This window comes from Lactuca serriola, chromosome 1 (assembly GCF_051521515.1).
Source record: "Lactuca serriola cultivar US96UC23 chromosome 1, Lser_US96UC23_V15, whole genome shotgun sequence".
Classification (NCBI taxonomy): Eukaryota; Viridiplantae; Streptophyta; class Magnoliopsida; order Asterales; family Asteraceae; genus Lactuca; species Lactuca serriola.
Genome location: NC_136408.1, coordinates 48,500,331 through 48,522,495, shown reverse-complemented (window position 1 = coordinate 48,522,495; position 22,165 = coordinate 48,500,331). Strand labels below are relative to the sequence as shown.

The 22,165-nt window shown below is 35.9% G+C and overlaps 1 protein-coding gene and 1 non-coding gene across 2 annotated transcripts; one reads left to right on the top strand and one right to left on the bottom strand.

Annotated features, from left to right (window-relative positions):
- Nucleotides 1-18,660: 18,660 nt before the first annotated feature.
- Nucleotides 18,661-18,767, bottom strand: LOC145080831 (small nucleolar RNA R71). Its single transcript, XR_013695413.1, has one exon. It is a non-coding gene; the product is annotated as a small nucleolar RNA R71 (small nucleolar RNA).
- A 274-nt stretch (nt 18,768-19,041) lies between these two features.
- Nucleotides 19,042-20,292, top strand: LOC145054645 (uncharacterized). The gene has a single exon (XM_079002877.1). It carries the CDS (start codon nt 19,042-19,044, stop codon nt 20,290-20,292), a length of 1,251 nt encoding a protein of 416 aa, XP_078859003.1.
- The last annotated feature ends 1,873 nt before the right edge of the window (nt 20,293-22,165 follow it).

The window sequence follows — 22,165 nt, the reverse complement described above, 5'->3', positions numbered from 1 at the left end:
ACTTTAGAAAGCTTAGAGTCACAAATGTCACTCCTCTAATGGCTCACAAACACCAAGAGCAAGAGGATGAAGAAGAGAAGAGAAGGAGGCTGCCCAAAATGTGTGGAAACCCTAATCAACAAGTTCACCACGTTTTTTGGGGCATAAGGGTTCTTTAAATAGTGAGGCTATTAGGGTTATCTAACAAGGAAACCCTAATTCGGATGCTTAAGCCCTAAGCAACCCATGGACTCCTTTCCTTAAAGGCCTTGGACGATTTTTAATAGGTTTCCCCATAGAATTCGTCCACCCCTTTAATATGGAGTCCATTAGCTCAATATTCAACTATCATACAATTGACAGTTGTAGTCCCTTAAGTTTAATTAATCTCTTTTAGTCACAAACTTAATTCTTATTAATTCTTGACTAATATTAATTAAACAATATGATTTCTCCTTTAATATATTATTCTCACAATATATTAATAAATCATATTTAATCCTTTCTCTCCATAATTCATCCTATCAAGTTGCATTGGTGAAGGCAACCCAAAAGGACCATGCACCATCGGGTCAAGTACATACCAAAATAGTTATGGACTTAGACACTAATCCAACATTAAGACCATATGATATTATCATCTTGCGATCATTTACAATATATATATATATATATATATATATATATATATATATATATATATATACATATATATATATATATATATACCTACCTTAAAGTGATTCCGGCAAGCGCGGGTTTGTTCCAATGCTCAAAACTAGTTCATAAGCACTCATGAATGTTGCAGCAAACCTTTGCTATGTCTAATACCATTTAGACAATCTACATACCAATTCATGACAATCTTCTTTCATATCTACTTCCAACATATGAACGACTGTGGACCATTCGAATAATTCGCTTATTCTTAATAACTCAATTATTCAGGAAGTCAAAACATGCAAAGTGAAACAATAGTTAAACAATTAACATGAGACAGTAACTTTACTTATAAATAATACTCCTTTATTTAATCATCAAATGTCAATTACATTTATCTATTACAAGTTTCTAAAACTATCTAATCTAAACTAATATCATCCTTCAGCCCAATACTCCTAGCATGCTGCAAATGCTTAACCCTACTCAGTCCCTTCGTAAGCGGATCTGCTGGGTTATCTTCTGATGATATCCTCTTAACCACGAGGTGTCCTTCTTCTACTCGATGTCTAATAAAGTGATATTTTCTGTCGATATGTCGAGATCTACCATGATCCCTCGGTTCCTTGGTCAAGACAACCGCTCCTTCATTATCACAGAAAATTTCCATAGGCTGCTTTATGGCAGGTACAACTCCAAGATCACCGATGAAGTTCTTCAACCATATTGCCTCCTTCGATGCTTAGCTCGCTGCAATGTACTCTGATTCGCACGTTGAATCAGCTACGGTTTCCTGCTTGGAACTTTTCCAAGTAACTGCTCCTCTATTAAGGGTAAAGACCCAGCCCGACTATGAACGGTAGTTGTCCTTGTCGGTCTGGAAGCTGGCGTCACTATACCCTCGCACCTTTAAGTCATCACTCCCCCCCGAGGACTAAAAACCATTACTTTGTCCTCCGAAGGTACTTAAGGATATTCTTGACCGCAATCCAATGGGCTCTGCCAAGGTTCCCTTGATATCTACTGACCATGCTCAAAGCAAAGGCTACATCAGGGCGAGTACAAGTCATAGCATACATGATTGAGCCAACTGCGGAAGCGTAAGGTACTTGAACTTTGAGTCTTACTCAACTTGGCATTAGTTTGTATCGGTAATTCTCCCTTCTTTGAATTTTCCATACTAAAACGTTTCAGTACTTTATCTAAGTAAGTGTTCTGACTAAGTCCTATTAGTCTCTTACTTCGTTTTCTCACTATCCTTATTCCCAAAATATAGGAAGCCTCTCCGAGGTCCTTCATAGCGAAGCACTTCCCGAGCTAGGACTTAACCTCCTGCAGTGTCGGGACGTCGTTTCCTATGAGTAGTATGTCATCGACATACAAAACAAGGAAGCTAACTATATTCCCACTGGATTTGACATATACACATGATTCATCTTCGCTTCGTAAAAATCCAAACTCTTTGACTTTCTCATCAAATCAAATATTCCATCTGCGAGACGCTTTCTTAAGTCCATAAATGGACTTCTCAAGCTTGCACACTCTATTCGGATGCTTCGTATCGACAAAACCCTCTGGCTGAGCCATGTAAACATCCTCACCCAACTTCCCATTAAGGAAGGCGGTCTTGACATCCATCTGCCATATCTCATAATCATTAAATGCAGCAATGGCTAGCATCACCCTAATAGACTTTATTTTCGCAACTGGTGAGAAGGTCTCATCATAGTCAACTCCGGAAGTTTGAGTAAAGCCTTTCGCAACCAATCGCGCCTTATATGTGTGTACATTCCCATCCACGTCGCTCTTCTTCTTGAAGATCCATTTGCACCCAACGGTCTTACGTCCGGGCACATTATCAACCAAATTCCAAACATGGTTGTCATACATGGATTGAATCTCGCTGTCCATTGCCTCTTTCCATTTTGCAGACTCCGGGCCTGCCATGGCTTCCTTATAGCTATTAGGTTCATCTAGATTTATTAGTGTACCATCACTAATATACGTGTCCCCTTCGGTAGTAATATGAAAACCATAAAACTAGGGTTGAACTCTAACTCTTTTGGAACGTCTAAGAGGTAAGGACTCGTCAATTGGTTCAACCGGATTTTCCTCCTCGGGTTGAGTGCCAATGGTAGAGGTTCCTTCATCACTCGATTCTTGAATCTCTTCAAGCTCGATCTGCCTCCCACTATCTCCTTGGCTTATGAGTTCTCGCTCTCGGAAAACCCCTCTCCTCGCAATGAAAACAACATTGTCATTCGGTTTATAGAAGAGATATCCAAAGGATTTCTGTGGGTAGCCGCTGAAAATACATCGCTCACTGCGAGGTTCGAGCTTGTCATGAGTATCTCGTCTTAAGAAAGCCTCGCAACCCCAAACCTTGATATGTGCCAACGAGGGAGCCTTCCTTGTCCACATCTCGTGAGGTGTTTTGGCAACCTTCTTCGTAGGGAATCTGTTAAGGATATGGGCGGCAGTCTCTAAGGCATACCCCCAGAATAAGATAGGTAGTGAAGCACGACTCATCATAGAATGAACCATATCTAAAAAGGTTCGATTACGCCTTTCTGCCACACCATTCAACTGCGGTGTCCTAGGTGGCGTCAATTGCGAAACTATTTCTCATTCTTTGAGATATTCGTGGACATCAAGACTTCGGTACTCTCCTCCTCGATCGGATCGAAGCATCTTGATTTTCCTGCCCAACTGATTCTCCACTTCATGTTTGAATTCTTTGAACTTTTCAAACGTTTCTAACTTGTGTTTGATTAAGTAAATATACCCATATCTACTATAATCATCGGTGAAAGTCACATAGAAGCGGTTCGCATCCTTTGTGGTGGATCTAAAGGGTCCACATACATTAGTACGTATGAGATCCAATAAACCCTCACCCCTTTCACATGTGCTAGTGAAGCGTGACTTGGTCATCTTTCCAAGCAAACAGGATTCACACGTGTCATCTTCCATAAGGTCGAATGACTCCAAGACTCCATCCTTTTGGAGTTGGGCTATGCGCTTCTTGTTGACATGTCCAAGACGACAATGCCATAAACATGCTTTATCCATACTATTGGAAGAATCCATGCATAATACATAATTTCCTACGTTATCTACAATCATAACAGTTTCATAAATTCCATTACAAGGCATTGCTTCAAAATATAAAACACCATTTAGATAAGCATAAATTGAACCATTCTCATTATTAAACGAATATCTAAATGCTTGTCTAAACAAACCATGAAGTGAAATGATGTTTCTTGCCATATCTGGCAAGTAGCAACAATTATTCAAATCTAAACTTAATCCATTACTAAGCACTAAATAATACACTCCAATCTTGGTGACAGGCAACGATCTTCTATTTCCCATGATTAGATTTATTCTTCCATGCTCCACATCCCTATTTCTTCTTAGTCCCTGCAATTCAGAACAAATGTGGTAACCACACCCGGTATCAAGAACCCAAGAAATAGCATGAGATGAATCATTTGATTTAATTGTGTAAATACCTACTAAATACGACTTGATCTTTCCATCCTTGATGGCTTGCAGATATTCTGGGCAGCTTCTCTTCCAATGCCCTATTTTGTGGCAATGGTGGCACTCTGCCTCCTTCGGGTTAGGGTTGGGTTTAGCAGGATCAACCTTGGTCCCACTAGAAGAGGAACCATCTGGGTACTTTCCCTTGCGGTGGCTCTTTGACGGAGCCTTCCTCTTCTTGCCCCTTCCCTGCCCAATATCCAAAATAGGAGCAGCGGGTGGATTGGGAGTTTGTGCAACAGACATATCCTTAAGGTTGCTCTCAGCAACCCTTAGGAGCCCTTGGAGCTTGCTTAGGATGACCTCTTCCTTGTTCATGTGGTAGGTCATCCTAAATTGGTTGTAACACGGAGGCAAGGAGTGAAGAACCATGTCGATAGCCAAATCTTCCCCAAATTCGACATTTAACTTGTGAAGACGATCGACATAGCTTTGCATCTTTTGCAAGTGCACAGTTAGAGATTCTCCATGTCCCATTTTAGTAGTGATCATGTTAGTGAAGATCTTGTAACGTTCCTGCCTCGCGTTTTGATGGTATCTCTCCAATAAGTCTTGATGCATCTCGTACGGATACATGTCCTCATAGGACTTTTGGAATTCGGCGTTCATTGTGACTATCATGATGCAATGAACCTTCGTTGCATCATGCTCATGAGTCTCAAAAGCAGTCATTTCAGTCGGAGTAGCGATTTCTGGATTGATCTTTTCGAGCTTCTCGTCAAGGACATACTCCTTGTCCTCGTAGCGAGCAATCGTGCGAATGTATCTTATACATTCGCTAAAGTTCGTTCCATCGAAAGTCACTTTTTGGCAAAGGCTCATTAACGTGAATGAACTAGCAGCAGCGTTGTTCGCGTTCGACATCTACAAATAGAAAGGACAAAGTTTGATTAGAATTTGAATCCCTAATTATCACCCAATATGAAAAATTAGGGCTGGGATCCAACAACATTATTTACACATTAGAAAAGGGATGTCGTAATCCAACATGCAAACAATTTTAAGGTAAGTGAATGACGATTCACTAATTCTCCATCATGAAAACACAACCTTAAGTTCTAAATATATTGAGAATTCCTAGATTTTGATGAGATTCATTGAACTTTTCAATGACATGTTTAAATCTCGATATGCCCCTCTCGTTTGTGACTGGGATGCCAAGGATCACAAAGTGGGTGTGAATAACCATGCAAATTTACATGGTGCCTTCATTGTTACAATCACCTATTCGATGTGTCGTTAAACCACACACACTCCACCGAACTATGATAAACAATGAATCACCCTTTGCCACCTTTGCTTAGAACCAATTAGTGTGCCGGTAAACCACACACGCTCCACTAACTTCTTAGTAAGGGTGAAAAGAGTAATCTCATGGGATTGCATCAATTCACTTTTCCTAAAGTAACTAGGATTGGGAATTTGAAAAACATGTAGTTACTTTGTATTTTAACATTACACTTTTAATGAGGAGATAGAGTTTCCCTATCCTACCCGTTCAGCTAACGACCCTCCACCGGTCAAGCAAGCGGTAGGTGTGAGTGCACACCCATTAAGCACCATTTTATAGGCTGCAACCTTATACCCACCTTATAGACCGACTTCGTTAATGAGGCCTACTAACGGTAAGACTAGCATTTTAATTATACGTATATATATATATATATATATATATATATATATATATATATATATATATATATATATATATATATATATATATATATATATATTAGTCTTGTAATATTATATTAGTATAGGGTTGAATTTTAAACTTTGTAAAATTCTAGGGTTTGAAATTTAAATTGTCTAAATTAAGCTTTTAATCACAAAACTAAATTTCAAAAAACTTGAGGATTAATTTTAAACTTTTAAAACATAAGGGATCAAATAAAAAATAATTTAAATTAACCATTTAATCTCATAATTATCTATATTTGATTTATTTAAATGTTTCTTGCAAAACAATTCACCAATTCAATTAAAACAATCAATTAATATCATATAAGGAAATTATTATTCAACTAATTGGTAAATATCTTTTGTTAGGTCAAGAATATATTCACATATATGTTAAAATTCGGATTTTATTGACCCATGAAGATTAAGGCAAGTTTCCATAAGAAAAACATCAAGAAATCCCGAAACTAGCTCCATCTGACGCTCGAACTCGCCGAGTACCACAATGGACTCGCCGAGTTGAGGCCTACACGCCGAGTCCACCATGGAACTCGCCGAGTTCATCAGGCAGATGGACAAAAATCGAATTTTGCAACCAATAAGCAATCAACCAATGCATCAATTCAATAGAAGCCAATCAAGGCTCTGATACCACTGATGGGTTTGAGCCATAAGAACTTTCCTATGTGCACATACCCTAATGCTTGGATCTAGGTTTCTCTAATTGAACATGCAATGTATCCAAGACTTTGATTGATAGATCTAGTGTAAACATTCAATTCATAACATATGAAATCAGATCTAAAGGAATACCTTGTATTGCTTGCTTGAATCTTCTTGTTTTTGGAGCTTAGAGTCACAATTGTCACTCCTCTAATGGATTACAAACACCAACTAGCAAGAGGATGATAAGAGAGAGAGAGAGAGAGAGGAGGGTGAGAAAATCGGCTCTAGGGTTTCTTTCCTTCCACGAGTGCCGATTTCCTACACCCAATGGGTCTATTTATACTATGAGCTACTAGGGTTACTCCTTAAACCCTAATTGAATTACTTAGGACCTAAGCAATCCAATAATCCATATAGACTAGGCCTTGGACGATTTCTAGGATCTTCCAAACCCTAAAATCATCCACCCTCTCATCCATAAAGATTCATAGCCCAAAATACAACTATCACACATTTGACAGTTTATGCCCCTTTATTCAATTAACCTCTTTAAGTCACCAAATTAATTCCTAATTAATTTATGACTTATATTAATCAAATAACAATATTATTATTCCTTATATTATTCTCATAATATATTAATAATATTTCTTCTCTCATTACAAATCATCCTGTCAAGTTGATATGGTGAAGGCAACCCAAAAGGACCATGCACAACCGGGTCTAATACTTGCCAAATATAGTTAAAGCCTTAGACACTATTCCAACAAAATCAATGTCTGTTCCTGTCACCAAGCTCTTTGTGCAATATGTATATATAGGGGAAGGGTGGGAGTGACGCCCCACAGGTGCCCCACAGGTGGGTGAGCGACCAGCGACGTCGAGGCTGTTACGACCAAGGGCAAAGCCAAGGCAAGGCCATCGGCCAAGCTCACCGGTGATATCCAAGTCGCGATTTGCGTTTTCTTGGTGAAACCAGATCGCGACCAACCACTCCTCGACGAGATCCTCGCTAGCGACCCATTTTCACCGATGAAAAACCTGATCGCGACCAAAATTGCCCCACGTCGTGCTAGTTCCAAAAAATTATGCATGATATGGAAAATCAATGTCTGTTCCTGTCACCAAGCTCTTTGCACAATATGTATATATATATATATATATATATATATATATATATATATATATATATATATATATATATATATATAAGGGGGACCATGGAGACCGAAGCAATTTAACAACATTATGGAAAAATGAATATTAGGATAAGATTATACCTGAATGATGCGTTGAGATGGATTAACGATGGATTGTATGATTTATGTTGGGTGACTATCTTGGATATGTTTGGATAGAACTCTGCTATTCAGAAATAGACAAAACTATTTCAACAGAGGAAGAACTTTGAGATCAACTCAAGTCTTAAACACTCAAACTTAACTTGTTTATTTCATTTGGGCGAAGGCCCTATTTATAGGCTCAAGAGAGTCGATTACATAATTGGGTTGCAATCGTTTGATTGCAAAACGACACACATAACTAACAATATAGCCCCCTAGACTATGGGGGGTTATATACTTTATGTTACATCCTACCGACACTACATTATTCCATATTCTTCGTACAAATACACACAATAATTATATAGCGTCAAATAACAAATAATTCAAATGTCTTCAATAATGGCTTTTTACGTCATTGCTTACGTCATTCCTCCCGCCTCCGAAAAAGCGGATATTTTTTGATTATTGGATTCTTGTGTTAGTCTTCCATGAATGGTGTTTCTTCTATTTTTCTTTACAGTGACTGCAATTATGACGTGGTGCATGCATGATGTGTTTACAAAGTTGTTTCTTTAGATCAGCGGGTAATTCAGCTAGATGATGAGAAAATGTTTCGAACGGTTGTTCGAAAGTTTCAATTGCTTTTAGTGCTTCCGGTGTGATTTCATTATCTGTTAGGGAGTATATAACGAAATTTTTACTTGCATAATTTACTCTGATTCTTGATTTTTGATCTTTCTAGTTGCCTATGCGAGATGATGCGAGGTAGACTCCAGCTAATGCAAAAATCAGATGGTCTTGTGTGGGTTCATCATGAGGTAGGTCATCTTTTGTTGGTTTTGAGTTGTTGCTAATTCCCATGTTTGCGAAGGTAATGCTTGGGACAAGTAGTCATTTGTCTTCATCAAAGATTGGATAGCTGGAATACATATTTATAGATAATCCTCATTCTTGTTTGGCAAAGCGTGTCTTATAATTTCTTATTACGGTTTGTACAGCTGATGGAAATTCGTTGATGCAGTGGAGATTGGTTCCTTCTAAGTAGATGGTATCGATAAATCCATGAATAAAATAACCCCATAAGGTCATAGGGTATGATAAATCGGCTAGAAAAACTGCTTTGGGGCCTGGGCGCCTGGCTACTGGGTAGAAACCCATTAAAGAATGGACATCGGTGTATGAAACGAGGCTTCCCCATAGTTTCGCAATTTTTTGGGCAGCTGGTTTTTTCATAGCTTCTTTTTCTTTGGTTGACGGAATGACTTCGAGGGCGATTTTAGCATGGAGTTGATTAAGAGATTTTGGGATGGATATAGGTTTTCGTGGTGCAAGAAGGATTGTTTTCGAACATTCGACATTATCTCTTATTACGGCTTTGTATGCTTCATTGTATGCGGCTTCTGCTTCGGTTTCTATTTTGTAGCTTTTATGAATGACATTTTTTCCAAGATTATACGAATTGGTGATTCCCCAATCGTCGTAGACTCCTTTGTTTTCTCCGTTGTATATCACATACCATTTCTTTATATTTTTATGATCTGCTTAAAGTGGTGGATACTCCTCCTGGTTTGGCGTCATGGTTTGTTTTTCTGTTTTGAGTGCTATTTGTGGCTGACTTTCATCGGATGATATTTCTTGAATTTCTTTTTTTGGTTGCTTCGTTGTTGAGCTGCTGGCTACTTCTTCTTTAGGTGCTGAATAAGATGATAGAATTTGTAATGTTTGTTGTAGTTGTTCCTTTTCACGTTTGACTACTTCAAGCTGTCTGATTAACGATGCTTCTTGCTCCTCTTTTTATCTGAACTGGTGTTTAACTTGCATCATGATTGATTCCATTTCAGTATATCTACTGATTGAATATTTGCGCCTTTTGGGTACCTGAATGATTGCTTATATTTGTAGCTTTTAAATGATGATATGAGAATTTTCATATCAATGTATGCTTTGGTGATATTTTCATATCACTGTATACTTTATTATTGTTTACTTTGGATGGTATTTTCATACCAATATATGCTTTAGCAATGTATACTTTGGATAGGTTAGATATGAGGTTTCCCTCATGTTCTAAACCCAATAATGCTTTCTTCATAGGACTATTTATCTGAATCAGAATCAGTATCAGTTGTATATGCATAAATATCTATATCTAAATCTATTCTTGAATCTTCTATAGGTTCATATCTGAGATCATATGCAATTTTTAATAAATTTGTTTCTTTTTCTTTTTTAGTCTTTTTTGGACATTCATAGGCTTTTTGTCCGCCTTCTTGACATATCCAACATTTACAATCTTTTTTATTAGATGGACAGTAATTTGTGTTAGATTGATATTTTTTCTTATATTGTTTTTTGTCTCGAAAATATTTTCTTTCAGCTTGTTTATAATATTGTTTATATTTTGGTTTATAAGTTTTTTTTTCCAAATTTTCTTTTTATATTTTTGTTTTTTATTATCTTTACAACCATATTGATTAACTTTATTAGATAAGGTATCACAGCATAAATCAATTCTTGCATCTTGTGTTGTTTTTTGTTCTAAACATTTTTTTCTGCATCCATGCTTTTAATATACTTATCCTTGCTTCTAAGGTATCTGCAATTTTATTTTGTTGTAATGCTTCTTGGAAATCTTTTATTACACTTTGACTTACTAATGATGGTAATTTTTGGTAAAACATGTCTAATGCTATCTTTTTTCTAGTAAAATCTAGATTATAATAATGTTCAGAATATTCGCATATAAATGGGTCTAAATAACACATGTTACAAATTCATAAGTTAGTTAGATGCCATAATGATTCTAATTGAAAAGCTTCTCGTGATGTTTTATCTTCTATTTCTTTTCCTATGAATTCTTGAATAAGCCGATTTAATACATTTTTAAATGTTTCCATAGCGTCAGTGGTTGCTATCATCATCGTCTCTGTTTCATCGAGAGATGAAAGGAAACGATATGCATTGCCCTGTGTTTTATGTATAATATAATTAAGAAAATTTTTTGGATTTAGATTTCTTAATTCTTCAGTTAGTTGAATTTGAATTCCCATTTTATTACTCCATTCTTGAATTTTTGCTTCGGGATTTTGCTCACAATCAATAAAAACAATATCTGAATTTGTTGGAAAAGTAAATATTTTAGTTATGTATTGTGGAGGTATTTTTTCCCATTTGTTTTGTTTATTTTTGACCATTCCTTGTCTATATAAAAAGTTTTGTTCTAACGAAGGTGGTCCATAAATATATTGACTTTGATAATCATCTTCAACATATGATTGTTTTCGTTTTAATCCAAAATTATTTTGCGATTCTTTATATGGATTTGAATAAGGATTTTCATCATCGGATTAAAAATCATATATTACTTCTGCATCGTTATTATCTAAATTATATTCTATTTCTGTGTTATTTTCTTGAATTTCGGATGGAATTTCTAGTGCTACGAATAATTTAGTTGATGTATCTACTTTTTCTTGTAAAGTTTCCATATTAATAATTTTTGTTAGTATTAGTTTTTAGAAAATAAATTTTTAGTTTCTTTTTATTAGCGGAGTAGTTATTATCGGTTGAAAATTAGTTTCATTAAAAATTATACTATTAGTCATATTTTGTGATTCAAGTGATAATAAAGGGGTAAATAATTTATCTATATAAATTCTATCTTCTGTTTTAAACGTAATACTACGATGAGAATTTGTTAATGCATAATTTATTTGATATGTAATAGTAAATTGATGATTTACTTTTAACATAAAATTTTGTCTTAATAATTTATATCGTACGGTAATACTATTACTTAAATTTTTATCTTTTAGACTTAATCCTAGTTGTATATTAATATCTAATTTTATTTTTCCTTCAATTAAATTACCTTTTCCTTTTGCAATAATACTTTCTTGATTATTAATTATACGATCATCTCTAATTTCTAATTTTATTGGTGTGTCTAAATCGCTAAAAGTACTTTTTAAAATTATTTGAATAGTAGATATATGAATATAAGCGATTTTTGTTCTATCTATTTCTTTAATATTAGATATTTGTTTCTAATTTGTTGTTTATTTAATATAGGTATAATAATATTTCCTTGAGTTGATTCCATAGGTATTGGTTCTTCTCCTATAATTTTTCCATAATATATAATATTTTTTCTAGAAAAGAAATTTTTTAATGAGTTATATCTAAAATTATGTTTTTCAGATAGTGTAAAATTTGATTTTCTTATAGCATCTTTATTAATATTATTTTTATTAATTAGAGCATCAAATGTGTATCCAGATTCATTTTCTTCGTTGTTAATAATGATTGGTGTATTTTCTATTTCTTGGGACATATTTAACAGATTAATCTCGTTATTTTATCTTCAAGATTTTTTATTTGTTTTTGTTTCCAATTTATATTATTATCTATTATATGTATTGCTTCAATATTAGATATACAATTAATTATTGATAATTTAGAGTCTATTTTTAAATCTAAAAGAAATTTTTTAGATTGTTTTAGTGTTTTATGAAAAAAAATTAATTCTTGTTTATTATTATGTAAACTTTCAAAACTCTTAATTAAATCTAATAAAAAATCATAATGTTCTTCACAATTATGTATAAAGTTTTTAATATAGTGGGGTGATTATATTTATAATATGGAGAGTTGAAAACCTTTTCGTGAAAGATGCATTATGAATTTGACTTTTTGGTATATTGCACTAGACCTTCTTACGACAATTGTTTCAAGTGGATTAAATAATGGTGATGACTTTTGCATATGAATCATATATTTAAAAGATGAGTATTCATTATTATGTTTATGATACTGCTTATGCATATACTCATATGAACAAAATATTTAATAGGCAAAATAATAATATGAACGTTACTTAGCTCTGATACGAAATTTAACAGCCTTTTTAGCTTCCAATTTCGAGTTTAATCTATGATTAAGGACCATATTCATGAGTTACGGCCTTGGAGCATGCTTGGGCCGTAAACACATATAAAGAGGGTTTTTGAGCCTTAAAAACCCCTCCAAACCAACTTTGGGGCTTAGATATGACTTAATGGCTTATCAATTCGGACTTAGAACACCTTGAACATCATTTTTGACGAGTAAACATGAGTTTACTGCCCAAGAACATGCTTGGGCCGTAAACTCATATTCATGGGGAGTAAACTCAAATCCAAGTGTTTAAATGCCCCTTAAACACACCATTAGCTTTGGATTAAATTCTAGAACCAGCCACAATCGATCTAAGGGCCTTAAACATGACAAAAACAACTCCCTAAGGAGTTCATGGCCGTAAACCCTCCAAAGATGGGTTCCTGGGCTGTAAACTCCTAAAACATGATCAAATGGTGCCCAAACTTCACCTCTTGGCTTGTAAAATGACTTGGAATCACATGTGATTAAATTAGGACCACCAAAACACTTTGTGAATGGACACACAAGAGCTTACGGCCTTAAACACATAGTTTACTGCCATAAACTCCTCTAATGGTCCTTAAAATGTTCAAAATACTTTCCAATGCCTTAAAGCCAAACCTAGATTTAACCCCCAAGTGTTTCAAGGCCATTTAGCATCCAAAAACACCACTCATGAGTTCACGGCCGTGAACTCATGTGGATGTGGTGTTTAGGGCCAAAAATTCCTCTAAGAGTTTACTCTCGAAGAGTAAACTCCATTCCTAAGCCATACATGTCCGTAGATGTCACCCGGGTCACTCCAAACACTTGATTTGAAGTGTTTTCGCACATTGGAGTGTATAATCATATCTAATTAGTAGTTTGAAGTCTAATTAAATACATTTTTATGTCATTTCATATTATATAGGAACCTCGCGCGTTATCAAGCCCCGAACCGACACTTAGCATCCAGACCGTCACGTTTTCTTGTCTGGTGAGTTCATACCGCTACCCTTTTTTCAATGTTTTTCACTGTTTTCAAGGGGGGAATACAAGAAAAATACAAGGGAATACTTGTACTCAAAACTTGTTTTACATGTGTTGTGATTCATAATCGTAACAGACAACCGTTTGAACTTGCAGAACAAGTATAAGACTATAAACACTAAGGGGCCTAAGTGCTCTGAACTAAAAGTATAGTTCAAAATATAAGTATTTTTAAAAAGTATACAAGTATACCTAACCGTCGAGATCTGTAACTACAAGTAGAACAAAACATAAGTAAATGGGTGTCGTACGTTGGGGTTAAACCTGAGCAGTTATGTAGTCATGTCTACTATCAATATAGTCTGGCCAACTATATTCATTCGAGACACGGCCAACATGTGCTTGGGAGTGACTTCGGTAAGTGGCATGCCTAAAACTTACCCAAATACCACAAACATCGAACCAGTGTCGTAAGCGAATCATGAAATACTATGGGAGTATTTCTCGAGCCAATCCTTTGTAGAAATCCTCGTTCACGCATTGTTCATTGATCATTCCTTTAGCGATAATTTATCTGCTTCGATAACTCTTTCCGGCTTTATCGCTTATTCAGAATATATATATATATATATATATATATATATATATATATATATATATATATATATATATATATATATAGGGTTAAGTTCAAATGAGAACACTATTTAATGTGTGAACGTGAGAACACTACTTTATGTTACTATTCTACTATGAATATAATATGTATAGTATTGTAATAATTATAATATGAATATATTCAATTTTATATTGCTATTCTACTATAAAATTATACATATATGTAGTAATTTAGTAAATTCTAATGTGAATGTTAAATATGCGATTGTTCATATATTCGGTGATGAATAATGTCATAAAGTTGTACATACAAAGTTTTAATGTGAATATTAATGTGTAATTGTTCGTATATTTGTTGATGAATAATGTCATATCGTTGCATATACAAAATTCATAGAAGAATAGTAACATAAAGTAGTGTTCTCACGTTCTCACATTAAATAGTGTTCTCATTTGAACTTAACCCTATATATATATATATATATATATATATATATATATATATATATATATATATATATATATATATCTTTCATATCTCTTGATTCGATTCAGAGGACTCACCATCGTCTCTTTCTTGATCTTATTAGATCAAGATGCCTCCAAGAAAGAGACCCAGCTCAAAGACCAACAACCCTCCACCACCACCTCCTCCTGAAATTGACCATGTGGTGTTTCAAGTAGCTGTTACCGCCGCGGTGGCAGCTACTATGTCCCAATTGAACACCGATGGTTCTGGTGGTTCGGGAGGTGGTATTCAAACTCAAAACCAAGAAGCCAGTCAGGGACACCGAAAGGAGGGTTCCTATAAAGATTTCATGAACGCAAAACCTACATCCTTCGATGGCACTGGAGGTGTCATTTCCTTTTCCCGATGGTTCGAGAAAATCGAATCCATCTTTGAAATATGTGCTTGTTCGGAATCCGATAAAATGAAATTCGCAGCATGTACCTTTATCGATAAAGCATTGACTTGGTGGAACGGCCAAGTCAAATCCTTGACCCTACCTGTAGCCAATGCCATGGGTTTGGAAGCCATGAAAGAACTCCTTCTAGCTGAGTACTACCCTCGGGGCGAAATACAAAAGTTAGAGCACGAGCTCTGGAACCTGAAGATGAAGGGTTCCGATATTGATGCGTACACTTCGAGATTTGATGATCTAGCATTGCTTTGTCCGGGATTGGTTACCCCGGAGAGCAATAAGATAGAGAGGTTCATCTGGGGATTGACCCAACCAACCAAAGGAAATGTTTTATCTGCGAGGCCGGATACATATGAAAGTGCCAAAAGTTTAGCCCAGACCCTGATTGACCATAGTGATGATGTTGAGGAAACAACCACCACTCCTGAATCGACCAAGAGGAGTGGTGAGAAAAGGAAATTTTGGAAGAAGAAGAAGGGTTAATCTTCCCAAGGATCCTCAAAGAAACAATAGACTGTAGCAGTCGATGCTGCTGCTACCCCCGTTGCTGCTGCTTCTGTTGTGGGATCCACAGCTCAAACACCTACTAGCAGGTATGCCGGTGTTTAGTGCTCGTTTTTCGATCTCTAAATGAACTAAAAAACTTATTTTTGTTCCCAGATTTTACAGTTTACATCATTTTTTGAGCTTAAAAAGATAAATTTACGTTAATGAGTGTAATCGACATAATATTTCTCGGTTGGTGTTTTTCTACCCATTCAGTTGGGTTTTTGACCTGTCTTGCATGGGTTCCTCATCTCTTATTCTATAGGACGATGAGAGTTGGGCGTCTTCTTATGAAGTCCAAAATTCTTAAAGGAATTGACGGCTTTCATCACCATTTGTCATCACAAGTGCAACTCGAGTTTCTTGAGTTCCCCTCCTCCTATTCTACAGGTTGGTGGGAGATGGTTTTCTTGCACGAAATTCATAATATAGCACATCGTGCTTTGCATCAGAATCGACGGTATTTATTTTACTTGTTAATGCAAGTGCAACCTGTGTTTCATGGGTTCCCCACCGCCTAGTCTACGGGTCATGGTGGGAGTTTGACTTCCTCTTATGAAGTTCAAAAATCTAAAAGGAATTAACGGATTTTATCTTGTGAATACAAGATTCCCTAAGCTTCTTAGTCCCCCACCACTTATTCAACGAGTCTTGGTGGGAGTTGGGCTCATATTATAATCTCCAAATGGTTTCAGCAAGGAATTGACGGATTTGAAAGAAGAAAAATTCATCACGAGCAATTAAGGTGAATAAAAGATGTTTGGCAGATTGACCATGTCTCAGTGTTTTCATCATATTTGGCTCATCCAGACTCCGATTTAGGCGATTCAAGATGTTTCGGAAACTAGACACAATTATCTACAAGTTTCGTGTTTTAAGTTTTCACTAGTTCAGTCGTTTTCCAGTTCAAAATCGACGTGGAAGTTGGGGTTAGTTTGCTGGAAGAGTTCCAATTCGAAAATAAGGTGCAATGTGGAGGACTAAAGTTGTACAATGGTAAAAGTGAAAGAGCAAGGGCTAAGGTTGTTCCATGCGGAAAGTTAAAAGCTAGGGGTTAAGGCTACACCATTCTTGAAAGTTGGAGGCTATTTTATGTAATTATGTTTTATATATATTATGTTTACGTGATCATGCGGAGGAGAACCCTACGAAAAAAAAGATCGGCAGCCTAAAACTCAAAAACCCTTCGACTGGAACAAAAGAATAAAAAACACCATGCGTTCATAATCGTAACAGAGATTTGAAGGGGAGGTATGCAGATTCATTAGAAGGGAAAGAGAAGGACTCAATGACATCAACCCTTGCCACAGGAAACCCACAAGAAGTCAGCAATTATGGTTATTCTTTTCCTTGTGTTTAAATTTTATTGCTTTACTCTTTTCTTTTTTGCTACGTTTAATTGATTTTTGTTTCTGCTTTCAAAAGTAACTGCTTTTGTTTAGACATTTTGTTTAGACATTGAATTAATATATGATGTTTAATTTTTATTTGTTTATTGGATTTAATTTTAGTTTAATGGAGTAGATTTCATTAGGGTTTAGTTGACTTGGGTGAGATGATAATTTTAATGTAGTTGATTTTGTTAAAACCAATTTTGTTGAAATTGAATGACATATTCAAATGTGTGCTTATTTTAAAAATATGAAGTTTTGACCGGTAAATTTGATTTTGGCTAACATTTGATCAACGTTGGTTAGGGTTAATTTACTTGGTTTAAATTTAATATTTACATGCTTATATTGACTTCGAGAGAAGCTTTATTTGTGATATCGTTTGAATATGAATGTGCGGTTTCGTTATCTCGTTTAAACTTAACATAGAAGTGTGTTAGGGCATTTTTAACAAAACCATTGGACTTAATGCTTTTTAATATCATGAACTGCATAGAGATATGAGTGAATGTTTTTTTAAATCGAATCATGAGACCGAGAGGTAATTGATAACTTTTGTTAGTGTTAAGTTATTCGTTTCTATATAATTGGTTTGACAAATTAGTTGCATTAGAAGAACCGTTGAACCCGTATAAGTCAACTAAACCCCATATTTCTCATAATTGTTAAATCGTTTAATTGTTTTCCTTGTTTGTTCGATTATTCTAGTTGTCATTTTTACGTTGCTGAATTTAGTTTAATTTTATTTTAGTAGTTTCTTTAGTTTAATAAAATCAATCACTTTTGCAATCAATTGCCTAGTTCTCTCTTCCTTAGAATAGGATAGTCTCTATGGGTTCGATATCTGGTCTTACGACTATATCACTTGCACGACCTCGTATACTTGCGAGTACGCGTTTTCGTCAACAAGTTTTTGGCGCCGTTGCCGGGGACTATTTTTATTTTTAAGTTAGAACATTAGGTAGTTATTAGACTCTTAAACATCTTGAGGATATTTTACTCTGGCCGGTCGAAGATTCAGACCACCTGAATTTGCGCTTGATTGGGAGATTGAAAGAACTTTGAGAGGGTTGAGGAGACTTAGGAATCAAGAAGATATGGGAGATAACGGAAACAAAAACAATAATGGAAACAGAGGTTTCGAAGGAACAAACCCGCCAATTGTCAGTGCAACAATTAATGCTGACAATTTTGAATTCAAGCCTGTGATGTTTCAGATGATCAATAACAATGGTCTCTTTGGAGGTATGCCTAGTGATGAGCCCTTGTCCCATCTGCGTTCCTTTAACCAGATGTGCGATAATTTCAAACAAAGAGGCATGACGGCTGATGCATTTAGGATGAGATTATTTCCATACACACTACAAGGGAAAGCTCGAGACTGGTTTGAGTCTTTGCCTTCTGATTCCATCACCACTTGGGAGGAATTAAGAGAAAAATTCCTAAAAAGATTTTTCCCATCCACTCGAAATGCAAAATCTAAGAAACGCCATCACATCATTCCGACAAATGAATGGTGAATCGTTATGGGAAGTGTGGGAGAGATGGAAAAATTTGCTAAGAAAATGTCCAACACATCGACTCCCTGACAATGTGAAACTTGAGACATTTTACCAAGGTTTGGATGCTCAAACACGCATGCTAGTAGATACATCAGCTGGAGGAGCATTGCTTACAAAGAGCTATGAGGAGAGCATGGAGATATTGGATAGAATAGCAACTAATAATTTCTAGTGGCCCACAGATAGGGTACATGCAAGTGGTTCGAAAGGAAGTACACCGGCTGAAGTTCGTCTTGCAACTCAAAATGATGCATTAGCAGCCGAGTTGGCCACAATCAAGAGCATGATAAAGAATATGGTGTCAAGCAATGGGATGAAAGAGAAGAAGGTTGACTTTTGTGCAGTTTGTCAAGGCGTCCATGATTATAGTGAGTGCCCACAGAATCCTGAATCTGTATTTTTCATGGACAGACAAAATTTCCCACGACAAAACAATCCATACTCTAAAACATACAATCCAGGATGGAGAAATCATCCTAATTTCTCATGGGGTGGACAACAACAACAAATGCATCCTCTGCAAGAGCAGTTTCAGCAAAGGCCTCAAAACCCGCCGGGGTTTTATGAAATGCCAAATCAGCAAGTGAGACCACAAGGAGGTGTATTCCACCAGGCATCAGGAAGTAGTTCAAAACCAGCAATGCCTTCATCAAATCAAGATATGTCACCTTTCGAGAAAGCAATGATGGAGTTTATGATCAAACAAGATCAAAAGACCGAGGCACGTGAAAAGAATCAAGCAATTGCTATGAGAAATTTGGAAGATCAATTAGGGCAATTAGCACAAGCACTGAACTCACGAGAACCTGGAACGTTGCCAAGTAACACCCAAAATCCAGGTAATGTCAATGATAAGAGGCAATGTAATGCCATCACACTTAGATCAGGAAAGGAGTTAGCTCCAAAGAATCATGACTTACCAGTCACCGATGATGAGCAGCACCCGGTAAGTGTTAAGACTCATAAAAAGAAGCAAGAATTGAAAGATGATGAAAAAGAGTATGTCGATATTGAGGACATAACCGATGAGGAGTACGGGCAGAAGAAACCGAACAATGAAGCTCTAACAAGTTCAAGTCCAAGTGTTGGAAATGAAAAGAAAGCCCAAGAAAAAGATGCTCCAACTGGTGCGACAGTTGCACCAACAACCTTACCTTTCCCACCTAGGAAAAGTAAATCCAACGAAGATGATGGGCAATTTAAGAAGTTTCTAGAGATCCTTTCTCAACTTCATATCAACATCCCTTTTGTTGAAGCCTTAAAACAAATGCCCACATATGCAAAGTTCATGAAGGAAGTTCTTACAAGGAAAAGAGTTTGGAGAGAGTTTGAGACTATTGCAATGACGAAAAGTTGCACGTCAATAATCAAAAATAGATTACCTGTGAAGAAAGATGATCCAGGTAGTTTCATTCTACCGTGCAAAATTGGAAAATTTGACAAGATTGGTTTGTGTGACCTTGGTGCAAGTATCAATTTAATGCCTTTGTCAATTTTTCAAAAATTAGGACTTGGTGAAGCTAGACCGACCACAGTTTCACTCTAGCTAGCAGACCGATCTATGGTATATCCAGAAGGTAAAATAGAGGATATCATTATCAAGGTTGATAATCTTTTCATTCCAACTGATTTTATCATTTTGGATTATGAAGCTGAAGATGATTGTGGAATAATTTTAGGGAGGCCCTTTTTGGCAACTGTTGAAGCTTTAATTGATGTAAAAAAGGGAGAGGTTACATTGAGAGTAAATGACGAGCAAAAGACTTTTAATATGTTTAAGGCTATCAAAAAACCTTCTAATGTGGAAGAATGCTCATTCATACGAGTTACAAATGGATTGGTAGATTTAAAGGAGGCCCACTTGAACAAGGTGACTCGTAACATGGAGGAAAATAGAGAGTCCACAGTTAAAAGTGTAGTGAGTCGGGTCAAGGAGAAGCATGACTTGAATGATAGTGTGATTGAATCATCTTTGCCATCCCTTGAAAAAGTATATGATTTAGAGTTGAAGTGGCCTTCAGAACACTTGGTGAAGGCTAGAAAGAAAAGGATGAAGCACTTGTTGAGGCATAAAGAGTTCAAAATACAAAGTCATGAATTTACCAAAATTCAAAAGTTTGGGGATGAGAAATGGCAAGGCAAGGAGATTTTGAAAAGAGACAACGAGAGAAAGGATTTGGGTGATCAAACAACGAGACAAATACCATTTTGGAGAATGAAAAGAGGAAGTGATGGTGCTTCATTTGAAGCAGGTTGAAGAGTAATTTGTTTGTTTTATTTTTTAATTTTTATTTTCATTTTTTTTAATTTTTATTATTATTAGTTTTAGTATTATTATTTTTGTTTTATTTTTGCTTTTGTTTTTTTTTCGTTTATTTCAATTATTTTCATTTTTGCATTGTTGCTTATTTCATTTCTTATTATTTGTTTTGTTCTAATAAATTTGTCGAGTGTGCAGCCCTTGTTTGCTATCCAGGTAGTTGGTGATGAAGTCAGAGTCGTGGAAAACAAAAAGTTTAAGCTATACTTAGAGATCAGTCGTCACAATATACGTTCTTGGTTTACCATATCATGTGAGACGACATACCATCAGGGAGTATTCTTTTTATTCTATTTTTATTACTCGGGACGAGCAATGTTTAAAGTTTGGGGATGTGTTTAGTGCTCGTTTTTCGATCTCTAAATGAACTCAAAAACTTATTTTTGTTCCCAGATTTTACAGTTTACATCATTTTTTGAGCTTAAAAAGATAAATTTACGTTAATGAGTGTAATCGACATAATATTTCTCGGTTGGTGTTTTTCTACCCATTCAGTTGGGTTTTTGACCTGTCTTGCATGGGTTCCTCATCTCTTATTCTGTAGGACGATGAGATTTGGGCGTCTTCTTATGAAGTCCAAAATTCTTAAAGGAATTGACGGCTTTCATCACCATTTGTCATCACAAGTGCAACTCGAGTTTCTTGAGTTCCCCTCCTCCTATTCTACAGGTTGGTGGGAGATGGTTTTCTTGCACGAAATTCATAATATAGCACATCGTGCTTTGCATCAGAATCGACGGTATTTATTTTACTTGTTAATGCAAGTGCAACCTGTGTTTCATGGGTTCCCCACCGCCTAGTCTACGGGTCATGGTGGGAGTTTGACTTCCTCTTATGAAGTTCAAAAATCTAAAAGGAATTAACGGATTTTATCTTGTGAATACAAGATTCCCTAAGCTTCTTAGTCCCCCACCACTTATTCAACGAGTCTTGGTGGGAGTTGGGCTCATATTATAATCTCCAAATGGTTTCAGCAAGGAATTGACGGATTTGAAAGAAGAAAAATTCATCACGAGCAATTAAGGTGAATAAAAGATGTTTGGCAGATTGACCATGTCTCAGTGTTTTCATCATATTTGGCTCATCCAGACTCCGATTT

Bases quoted from the DNA above. Each gene is read 5' to 3' on its own strand.
- LOC145054645 (XM_079002877.1), top strand. From the start codon at position 19,042: ATGGTGTCAAGCAATGGGATGAAAGAGAAGAAGGTTGACTTTTGTGCA.